The 12481-nt window shown below is 31.5% G+C and overlaps 1 protein-coding gene across 1 annotated transcript; it reads right to left on the reverse strand.

The window, feature by feature from the left end:
- Positions 1 to 6233: 6233 nt before the first annotated feature.
- On the reverse strand, positions 6234 to 11776 carry LOC143084248 (uncharacterized). Its single transcript, XM_076260657.1, has 7 exons — positions 11019 to 11776; positions 9977 to 10193; positions 9569 to 9696; positions 9147 to 9217; positions 8281 to 8375; positions 7361 to 7470; positions 6234 to 6602 (listed from the first exon to the last, which is right to left on the reverse strand). Exons 1-7 carry the CDS (start codon positions 11199 to 11201, stop codon positions 6288 to 6290), a joined length of 1119 nt encoding a protein of 372 aa, XP_076116772.1. The 5' UTR covers positions 11202 to 11776; the 3' UTR covers positions 6234 to 6287.
- Between the last annotated feature and the right edge of the window lie 705 nt (positions 11777 to 12481).

The raw sequence follows: 12481 nt of genomic DNA on the forward strand, positions 1-12481 counted from the left end.
GAATACCTAGAAAGTTCTTTCATATAAATACATAATTTAACACCAGATACAAATTGGGGTGAGTATTAACAATAAAACTATACAATTAGAGCTAGCTAAAACTTCCCTGTACAGATTTAGGGAGAATAATCTTGATGTCCATAAAAATGTAGTACGAAGAAGTGAAAATTAGTAGATATTTCAAATAATCAAAGCTGGTATATAGACAAGATCAAAATTAATATAAAATAACCAAAAAAAAACATTATAAACAATATCAACAGGTCGAATCAACAAGAAAATACGATTTGATATTACTTGCAGTGACTGACAGCTAGTTAAAAGCCAAAAACAATTAGTAATGAAAAATCATGCATCAGAGACTAAAATCAACTAAAACACATCCCAGGAATTTAGCATTTTAACGGCATGAACAGTCACACTAGACATTACTTGTGCAAAATCAAAAATAAATGTATCGACAGGAAGTAGGATAGTGCAGAGTGACTTCTTTAGAGATCAAAATTAACGTGTGTGTGTGTCTATGTCTCTATATATCCCGCTTCAAAAGATGATACAATTTAGTTATGTTTTAATTTCCTAATGACAAAATCGATAGTTTGATTAAATTATTTGTATTTCTTTTTGTTACTTTATCTACTTGTATCGCGTGATTTTTGTAACATTTGCAGAACCAGATGTCAACGAGACTAAAAAATGAGAGGAATAGAAATTGTATAATAAACAACCACTTGAATGTATAGATACATTCGTCTTGCTGTTCTTAGGGAACGTTGTGTGACAAACACAGTAAGTACAGCAATTTTCAGGTGACTGTTGCCAATTCTTTGTTTTAAAATTGATTTAGTATATACGTATAGTATCTATATTTTGAAAACTGAAACATGTGTAAAAATGAAGAAGATACTAAAATATTTCCAAATAACATCAAATACAAACTCAAACTGAAATGTATATTTAAGTCCATGTAGATGTTTTGAAGATCTGCACATTTCTTAAAAAAGACACATTATGGTTGTATAATAAAACATATAACTTATTATCTGACTACATTTATGTTTCAAACAAAAGCAATTGTTTGGTTATTTTGGCCAAAAAATTATTATAATCCAAAAAATGCATTTCTTTATGAAACGGCCAAGAAGTCAGAAATAACTTTTGTTACAAAAATATAAATATGGGTTTCAGTAAGATACCATAAACATAATGCATACACAGCTAGGCTTGAGTCTGAGCTTGTTTTGTTATATGATATAAAAATTAAATTGACGAAAAAAGGTCATTTCTTCAAAATCATAAAATACAAAAAATACATTTTTCAAATAAAACATTTGACATAAAAGCTTATATTTTATGTAAAATTATAAGACATAATTTATACGAAATTATATCAAGTACAATCATATCAATTGAATAAATGACAAAGAATAGCAAAGATGGGGAATATAAATCTGCCACAAACCCACTCAGAGGTTGAAAGAATGATTTTCACATCATGTATCATTAACATATAACCCACAACTCAAATTATAAATGAAAAAAAACATAATCAATGATATCAGTGTTATAGTTGTGTATGAAAGTTATTACATTTCAATAACTGTTGACACTTGCAGCGTATAACAACATCGCCAGGAAGAGTGTGTTAAATGTACGGGGTCGCCTCTATGTCTGTCTTATTAACCACAACACTACTTTCTTTAATCAGTATTTAACTTTACTGTGTACAAGATACAAAAAAATAATTCAAAATCGTTTCAGCCGACATAACTGATATCACAAATGGAATTTTATTAATTATTATTACAAGGTATTTTTAAAGCGCAATATATAACACTACAATTACTCTTAGCGCTTTACATGTTAAAACAAAAGTACACAAGTTCGTACAAACACGAAGCTACAGAGTTAAAAATAGACCAAAATATGTTTAAAAGCATACAACATCAAATCAAATATAAAAAGTTTAAGACTCTAAATACTTGGTTAAAAATGAATTAAAGAATTATTAATGAATAAGTAAACATTTGAATACTTGTTATCTTAACTAAATATTTCTAAAATAGCTGAAGGCTACTACCTTTTTGTATTTAAAAATAACATGGTATATCAAATATACAGAAACACATCAAATCAGACTAAAATGCACAAAATATTAAAAACCAACATCGGTCAAATACCTATCACGGTTCCAGGTCTTCACTTTGAGCGATCCACAAATGCAACTTTGAATAATTGAGTCTTTAGTCCTTCCTTGAATAGTTCTAGCGATTGTTCATTTCGAAGATGTGTTGGAAGGCTATTCCACAGAGTCCTGGCCGCCACATCGAACCTCCGTTCACCATAAATTTTGGTCCGTGCATTTTTTGGCATCTCGAATAATGAAGAATTTTCAGATCGCAACGACCGTGCTGGTTTGTAAAAATGTATTAGTTCACTAAGATACAAAGATGCAAGTCCATGCAAGGCTTTGCATGCGTAAAGCAACAGTTTGTACTGGCATCAGAATTTAAATGGTAGCTTATGAAGAGTCATAAGTATTGGAGTTATGTGTTCAAACTTCTTTTTGCGGGTTACTAGTCTGGCAGCTGTGTTCTGAACACGTTGAAGTTGGGATAGACGAGAAAAGGACATCCGGGGCTTGATTGCTAAGGCGGCCTTATGTCACGGCTCCCACAAAAAGTATGATTTAAAGTGTATCAGATGTGATTTGATAATTGATTTTTGATCAGACGAATTTGTCATAGAAGTTGAAAACTTTTAAAGTCGTAAGATGTCAAATTCAGCAAATAATACAAATAATACAATTGAAAATTTAGAGGTAAACTAAACCAATGACAAAAACAATATGGCGGACACCATCGAGACTTACTCTTCTATATTGCAAAAACAAAACACCAAAAACAATTATGATGTTGAAGATGTAAAGCCAGTTTTCATATTAGAAACTGACTTGTTTGGCAACACTAAACCAAGCAGAGACCAGTTTCTAACACACATAGAACTGTACAAAACCATCGACGCTACAATATGCCCAGCCAGTCACCTAAAAGGGTTGCAGCGTGTTCGAGGTTCATGGAGAATCTATTTTGATTCTGAGATCGATAGAGAATCCCTCATTACATCTGGCATAACAATTCGGAATAAATATATCCAGGTTTACAGTAGAAACCCAAGGATAATTGTTAATGAAAGACCAACCTACCTGAAAATACTTGTAAAAAATGTGCCTTGTTCCGCCGAGGACGGACAGATTGAGCGAAGCTTAGAATATCACGGATGCGAGGTTATTAAAATGTACAGAGAACGATTGCGGGTAGATGGCCTGTTATCAAATTGCCAAACTGGCGATATAATCGCAATGGTAGCTCCTCTGAGTAAAGCTTTACCGAGAGCTGTCCTTATTGGTAAATACAGAGCAACACTTATTCACCAAGGACAAGAAAATCACAATCAAGCTGAAATCTCATGCAATAAATGCCTACAGAAAGGTCACAAATTTTCGCATTGTCCAAATGACTGGGTTTGTCTTCATTGTAACAAACAAGGACACAGACAAGCAGAGTGTAATTCGCACCTAAGTGAAAGTGACGACACAGTAGACGACAATTCAGGTGAGGGTAAATCGGAAACAGAAGACTCTGTGCAGATATCACAATCAATACTGCAACCAATACCTAATGACAGTCAAACAAAATCACCTATTGCTCCACTCAGTAATGATCAAACTGACACTTCTACCAACAAAAGTGCAGACAGCGACAATACGTACATGTACAATCATGACTCAGAATCGGAAGCTAAAAACACCAACACCCCCAACAGATGGTTTGCAGAAAAAAAGAAGAAAAAAAACTGTCTAATAATCAAAAGAAAACACAAGGAGATATAAGCCAATATTTCCAAGGTTCGAACCAAACTCCAAGAAATAAAACTGATAAGATAAATGCAACAACACCTACAGCAGAGTATCAAGAACGTACAGGTCCGGCACAAAAGACATTTAAATCGTAGGGCCAGTACAATATGTAAATTCATTACAATGCAATTGTTTAATAATTAAAACAGTACAATGTTCAAATGTAAATATATGTACATAGAATTTATTATTTTTATTTTAATAATTAAAAAAAAAACAAAAAAAATGATTGTGATGCAATGCGAGATTGCATACTTTCAAAAGATAATGACTATTTGAATGTCAAATATATGTTTATCATAAAAAATATTTATGTTTCAAACAATCACCTGTTAGTATGGTACGCTATAAATAAAACATTAGAATTTGAATGTATATTTGTTAAAAACCACATCATTGATATTAAAATTGCAAGAAATATCTATATCCAACATTGTTTTCTCCATGTGAAAAAAAATCCATCAGCCATATATGCCACGTTTATAATCCAGAGTGGTAATATTTTTCACACTTCTTTGCAATGTATAGAAAAGGAAAATCCAAATCTATTTTTAGAATATGACACTAAATTTATAGCTATTCACTGTTTTTTAACATTCACAGGTAAATCCAATAATGGTACATTTGGAAGATGGTATATCACAAAACCATCACTAAAATTGTTTAACTTTTCTTCTAATAACATCGGCTGTTCAGACATACCACTTCAATTTGCTAATCCGAAATTGGGTCAGTGTCTGAGGAATGTCAAGACCATATGCGGTCTGCAAATAGACAATGAAATAAAAAGTAAACAATCACTGCATGAAAAAATATCTTTTGAGATATCCAAAAGATGACTAAAAGGCCCAATTTTGACTACATTTTGATGACTTTTTAATACATTTTTAAAAAATCCAAAAGATCTAAAAGATCATCTTTTTGTATACCTTTTTTACTTCAAAAGATAGTCGAAATGGCCCACTTTTGTTTTCACAAAAGGTGTTTAAAAGTCGATCTTTAAATAGCTAAAATGTGTTTGAAAGGTGGATGACAAAATATAACCTTTTGTATGTAAAATATAATCTTTTTTTTTCAAAAGATAACAAAAGTTCATTTACCAGAAGAAAAAAAGATGACAAAAGGTTTGATACAGATGATATTTCATAGAATAAAAGGCCATAGTCATATGATATTTTGATCCCAAAAGGTCTTCTTTTGTGTAAATATATAGTGACAAAAGATATAGGACAGATTACTTGGTGTGATCCAAAATATTGTAAAAAAAAAGATACAACATGTTTAGATTGTGTGTATCTTATCTGCCAAACTGTACTTCTGCATTTTGACTAACCAGAAGGCTTGTGAGGTTTTTGTAATTCATTCCATGTCAGTTTCGTTTTGTTTATATAGATTAGACCGTTGGTTTTCCCGTTTGAATGGTTTTACACTAGTAATTTTGGGGCCCTTTATAGCTTGTTGTTTGGGTGTGAGCCAAGGCTCTGTGTTGAAGGCCGTACTTTGACCTATAATGGTTTACTTTTTAAATTGTTATTTGGATGGAGAGTTGTCTCATTGGCACTCACACCACATCTTCCTATATCTAGTTATATATATACGTTTTAGTAATAGTAATCATTGTCTCTCTTACTGTCATTTGCTTAACATTGCCGATATAATAACACCTGAATAGGAAATCAGGAATTAAATAACCAACAGTTCCTCTAACAAAAGTTGTACAAACAGAGGAAACAACCAACAACACATTGGCATGGTCCACATAGACTACAGTATTATCAAAATCATGGGTACCTTTAATTTTTTGTTTGTGCCAAATACAAACCTCCCCTTTTACACATATATATATATATAACCAGATTATTTGCCATAAAAGTAAAACACACAATAAAAATTAAAAAACAGAAATCCATGGCCATGCAGCTACCAACCCCATTGCCTCTATAAAAAAAAACCACGGAAATAAATGAATGCAAATGATTTGCTAAGAAGGGTCAATGTGTGCTCCTAACTTAATAAAGCTATAGCAGATATAAGCAGTTAAAGCTGTTTGTTAAATGTTGATATTTTATGAGTTTTACATGGATGTACAGAAATTAAAAAAAATCACTGCAAGTAAAAGCTGATATGTTCATTTTGCCAAGGAGTTCTATCTAACAATGTTTCAACTATATACAACCCTTTGTGTTTACAATAACCCTAAGTAAATTATACTAAAACCTTGCAATTGCTGTAATTGTTTGTCTCATGGAAATTAATACCACATCTCGTTCTATAGTTGAAAATATGTTTATCAAAAGAATTAAACAACTATCAATGCATATATGTGTCCTCACACTTAGTATTTATTTGAAATTACATGTATCATGTTCTAATTTTCTTTAATAACCCATAAAAGAGTTTCATCTTTTATGTCTGGGTTTTCTTTTTCAGATACTGAACCAATAGTTCTTTTTGACAAAAGTCTTCTGCTCTTTGTGGAGCATATATCTAGAAATTTGCTATCTAATTTCCTCTTGTATTCTGCGAATCTCTTTGACTGCCAGGATGGTTGATGTGTTATAAAACCATCTGCACATTCTTCATCAGATGACATGTATTTGTTTTCTAAACAAGCTCTTATATTTGCTTTCTTAGCTGCGCTGATCTCCATCTTCTCTAGAGCAGTAATCCTGCGCTTGGCTTTCTAAAAAAAGTAAAAATAATCATTGAAATTTATTTTACAGATCTCCAAATCATTTGTATGGTTAAAATAGCTTTCAGCTAAAGATACTTTTTTTGTCCTGAATGTGTGCTATAATTACATCCCCCAGTAAGTGTTACACCAAAATTTTCTTCATTAAAACATTATTACCTTTTGGTAAAGTTTAAATGAAATCTGTGTACCATAACTTTTCAATTTGAAATTGAAGGTGTTATATTTACAAGACATATTAACAGACAGACAAGTATACCCAAAATGTTATAACTTTTTTTTATACCAATATACAATATATATCACATCAATCTGGCCGATAAAATTTCGTTGATTTGTTTATACAGAAAATATCATTTCATAACTTTGAAATTAAACTAATAAGACTGTACTTGAAGATACAAAGTTAGTTTTAAAATTAACAAATATATGTTTTCTACCACATAGTCAAATTAACACATACAATACCATGTGGAAATATCATCAAAAATTGTTGAATAATTTTTTGTTCGAAAACTAAAAACTATTAACAAAACCAAAGGTATACAGAACAGAACATGTTTGTTAACTCTCTAAATGATCATTTTAGTGAATACCATACAGTGTGCATGAACATTTACTGTCCTATAATGCAGTAACTATTTGATTACATAATGATTGCTTATGTTGTCTGTTAGTTTGTTTCATGAAAAATTTACTCCACATTTTTAAGAAAAAAAAGAACATTATATATGTCCTTTTAAACATACTTCTTTCTTCCTTTCATACGATGCTCTTTTCCTTTTCTCTGTCTCAAGCTTGTCTTTATGGATGGCAGTGTTTTCCTGCTTCTTTGTAAGGAAGTATCTGTTGAGAGCATCTGAAATAAATCAAATAATCTAGATCTTCTCGTACATATTTTTTTTATTAAAACATAAGTTCTTTGAACATCCCATCATAGAATACCAATATATGGAATTGTATACTTTATAATAAAAGCGTTTGCATCAGGTCGATACAAGGATATATAGACATAAAAGAAGTATATTGACTGAGGTCAAAGTCCGCGGTCGATATATCTTGTCTATAATTGTTATATTATTAATTTCCACCTTGTTTTAAGATCATCAGTATAATAAATATAATAAGATCATTTAATTTGTTGGAATTTAATAGATATCATATTGTCTCCTGGACAATAACACCCTGTTGTCTGCTCTATGGTCGGGTTGTTGTTGCTTTGACACATTCCTTATTTCCATTCTCAATTTTATATTACTTGTTTTTACATTTATTTTTTTATGTTTTGTTAAAGTTTGTAAATTTTTTTAATTTGAAGATTTTTTTTCTTTAAATAATCGATCATAGATATATTTAAAAAAAAAAACTTTTAACAATATCATGAAATTTATTTAATACATGACGTCATGGGGGTTATTTACCATGTTAAAGGGGCACAAGCTACAAGATAACTAGAAAATTAAATAAATTATTTGTTTTGCTCAATCATTAATGAAATGCGAATAGTGAAATAATAGTTCGCTTTTAGCAGCCAGTATGTTTCAATTTGACAAAATATGCTAACAAAAAACATTGATTATGAATGATTCACTTGCAAGTAAATAATTCAACCTCACTGAATCCGTATGCATGTGAACTTCAATTTAAATAGATTTTAATATATACTCACGATTAAGGACAGTTGGGTTATCATATGTCGGATTCCAACCTTTCATAAAATTTTTGATGTGAGATGTCATACCATCATTTACGGCATCACAAACTCTAAAAACAAAATGAATATAAATAAAAAGTTATTGTTAGTTTGAAACAAAGCTTTAAAGATGAAAACTGTAAAACTTGTTAACGAGAACATTAAAATGATGTGATTAAGGTATCAATCATACGCATTACAGTAAAACATTATGTACTGTTTCGAAAAGTATAGTACATTTTAATAGGGATTACTTGAATTTAAGTATAGCTCAGTATTACCGAGTACATGAGAAAATTATAAAACCAAATAATCAGAATACATTTTTAGAAAAAATCAACCCCCCCCCCCCCTCCTTGAAGTTAAATGGTCATTCCCTTACAATCAAGTAATAGCTTTGCTTATTGTTATAGGCCATACAGTGAATTAAAACTTCCTTCATTTCATCATGTTTTATTCCACTGCAGGTGGGTAATTATCCCATAATAAATCTTCGCAGTTGTACGTGTACATATGAAAGTATAAGGCAGCAACCATTTGATTTTCTGGGGGCGGGGGCTATGGATTTTTTTCTGGACAAACATTTTTGTTTGCCTGCGGCGAAAAACAATCTATTTTTATCACGACAAGTTGAAAACAAATTTTTTCTTTCAATTTTAGCTTTACATATAGTGGCAGCTGAGGATTAAACAAACAATTTTTTTTTCTTAGGATCAAAAATAAATTATTTTTTTTCTCCAAAAACTGGAAACAAACTTGTTTTTCCAAAAAAACCCATAGCCCCCCCCTCACCAGAAAATCAATAGTTGCTGCCTAAATGTCTAAATAAAATGCTGTAATACCTTTTACCATCATCAAAGATCCATGTCAAGCCTTTGTCTTTTCCATTCTTAAAACCTTGTCGCACAGCATTCTGCAGAAATATCAAAAGTGTGAATTAAAAGTAATGAGACCAAAAATAATAAAAATAAATAATCACACATATATATGTATATATATAGGTTTGGTAAATTGCATATTTCATTATATGTACATAAAAGCAAGTTGAAAATGCTGTTTAAAAATTATTATGGAACCTTTTAGAAATAAAAAGCAATCATTTGTGAAATTTAGCATGATGACATATGCTGTAGTCATGGTAGTGTTTAACTGATAATTTTGAACTTTATAATTCTTATGGCATTTTGAAATTTATAATTCCTTTGTCATTTTGAACTTTATAATTCTTTTGGCATTTTCATAATCGTCCTCAGTTAAAATATACCTTAACAGCAGGAGGTACAATAACTGTTTGATCAACCTTCTGGGATACTCCTACAGTTTCCCTCTCTTTTAGTTTTATCAAAATTTCATTCTGTCTTTCGTAAATCTTTATGAGTAAATCTCTTGTACCTGAAATGTTCAACAAAATAAGTTTTAATTATTACATATTTCACAAAAATAATAATTTGCAGGTTCTTTAATATATTAAATAAACAATTCAAGTGTACATGTTTGTGTCTGTTTTCCCTTTTACACTCTTGTTTTCTTGTTATCCTTTGCCTACTATTATTATATTATTATTGAAAGTTGATAGATATACTAATTTCATTAAGAGAAATCTAAAGAACTATGTATTTACATTTAGTTATGTGTGTACACTGTGGAAATTTATCAAACAGATTTTTCTTACTCATAGAATGTACTGATGGAGTTGTTGTATTCTCATCTTGTAGTTGAGAACTTTGGTGCAGAGGTGTACTAGTGTTAGCTCTACTGTAGCTTGTGTTGTTAGGTGTCCTAGAGTTCCTGTTAGAAATAGGTGTTCTTTGTTCTGTTCTATTTGAAATAGCTATTGGCGTTCTTATTTCAGCAGGCACTGGTGAAACTGAGATATCTCTTGCATCTATCTAAATGGTAAAAAACACATTTTCTATATATATAGTATAAAAATATATAAACATTCAAACTCCGTCAGAGGCGGATTTAGGGGGAGGGGGCCTGCACCCCCTTTTGGGAAACAAATTGGTTGCTTAAATAGGGAATCACTGAAGTGTGACTGGAGCAGGCCCCCACTTATGAAAATTCTGAATTATGAATAATGTTATCGGCATGGCCAAATATAACGTAAATAATGTAAAAATGGCAAGATAAAATCAAATTCTGTTTCAACCTAAGAATTTTTTTTTTTGGGGGGGGGGGTCTGAGTTTTTTCCTAGGCCAGTGATCAAGTATAATAAGGCAGCAACCATTTTATTTTCCGGGGGGGGGGGGGGGGGGGGCTATGGTTTTTTTTGGAAAATAAAGAATTTGTTTCCAGGTTTTGGTGAAAAAAAATAATTTGTTTTGGACCCTGAGATAAAAAAAAAATTGTTTGTTTCACCCTCAGCTACCACTATATGTAATGCTAAAATTGAAAGTAAAAAAATGTTTTCGGTTTGTCGCTAAAAAAAACCCAGATTGTTCTTCACTGAAGGCGGAAAAAAAAAACATAGCCCCTGCCCCCCTGTGTTTCTTCCTCAAAAGATTGAACGGATTGTATATATATATTTCATCCTATTTTTATGAAGGCTTGTATTCATGTTTTCTTAACTGGTCTTTTGGTTTTTGATTAAACTGTTTGATTATCTCCCATTTCATGTAAAAAAAAAATGGCGGACTATTTGAGTATTTCATTTCCCTGGAATTATATTTGGCCGTTTTAGTTTTGGATAACGATTTATTTAGAATAATACCTGGTGTCTTGAATCACTTTCATCGTCAGAATCCACACGAGTTGTTTGGTCGATATCATAGTCGTCGTCTTCTAGATGGCGGACAAGTTCATCGGCAGTCAATCTCAATCTTTTCATACTTGAAGACCTTGAGCTGGTTGCTTGAATTTCGTCGTCTGATATGTCCGATTCTTCACTAGACATGATAATACTACGGAAATGGAACGTTGATATTAGTTATAGACTATAGCTAGAATACTGCGACTTGAAGATTGAATGGCGATGTTCTCGTTGACCGATGCCGTTCTTTGAAAGAAGCGCGAAGACTGAGAAAAGATAAGAAAATACAGCTGCCGATTGGATGTAAGTTGCTGATGTACTTATATGGAATCCGGCACATGCTCAAAGACAAAGCGGCTTTATTATGCTGATCTGATTTGAAATCAACTATGCAAGAAGATTTTGAACATGTATGTAATTGTTAATTGTATTAATATTTGTAGCTACATCAGTACATGCCTGTACAGTAATAATTTCAAGTTTTTAAAAAGTTTAAGGTTCATTTAATATCCCCAGGTTTGTATGTATGTAGTAGCATCATGGTAAACTGTCATGTAATGAGATCCAAAAGGATTTTTTTTATAGATTGTCATGATTGTTGTGATGGCACAGTGATGCTATAGCTATTATTTGTGTTTCTGAATTTTAGTTCTAAAGAATATTTATTTTTAAATATTTTGTACTAGTTATAGGGTGCTTAACTTTTCTTAAGGGGGCATGCTCCAGTCATGCTTCATAATCAACTAAAAATGCCATTAAAAATTCTGAACATGAATTTTCAATCAATTAAAAACAAAAAACAGGACCTACTAGAAATCATTGATACTGTCAAACCAGATATCATACTAGGTACCGAAACATGGTTAGAACCAAACACCTCTTCTTATGAGTACTTTCCATCAGATTTATATAATGTGTATCGCAATGACAGGGCACCAAGTACCAACAACCAAAGCTATGGGGGTGTACTTATAGCAATTACAAAAGAATTCATAAGTTCAGAGGTAAAAGAACTAGAAACTGAATGTGAAGTAGTCTGGGCAGAAATCAATATTGCTGGCTCAAAAAACATCTTAATATCATCCTATTACAGACCACCATCTGATACAGGTTTGTCACTAGAGCAACTCCATCAATCTCTAAATCGTATCAATAGTCAATCAAATGCAACTATTATTGTGGGGGGTGATTTTAACTTGGGACATATTGATTGGTCAACATCAAGCACAATACCAGGCAAACCTGACATACAACTTCACCAAAATCTCTTAGATATAATGAATGACACAAACCTACATCAAGTTGTCAATACACCAACAAGAAATGATCGCATACTAGATCTAATAATGATTAATAACCCAACATACATCAACAAAGTAACCACACTACCACCAATAGGTTCAAGCGACCATGATATTGTCTAT

Source organism: Mytilus galloprovincialis, chromosome 7 (genome assembly GCF_965363235.1).
Source record: "Mytilus galloprovincialis chromosome 7, xbMytGall1.hap1.1, whole genome shotgun sequence".
NCBI lineage: Eukaryota > Metazoa > Mollusca > Bivalvia > Mytilida > Mytilidae > Mytilus > Mytilus galloprovincialis.

Bases quoted from the DNA above. Each gene is read 5' to 3' on its own strand.
- LOC143084248 (XM_076260657.1), bottom strand. From the start codon at position 11,201: ATGTCTAGTGAAGAATCGGACATATCAGACGACGAAATTCAAGCAACC. The intron at 10,194-11,018 runs GTATTATTCTAA...TTTACCATTTAG, and splicing joins AAAGTGATTCAAGACACCAG to ATAGATGCAAGAGATATCTC. The intron at 9,697-9,976 runs GTAAGAAAAATC...TGAACATTTCAG, and splicing joins TCCATCAGTACATTCTATGA to GTACAAGAGATTTACTCATA.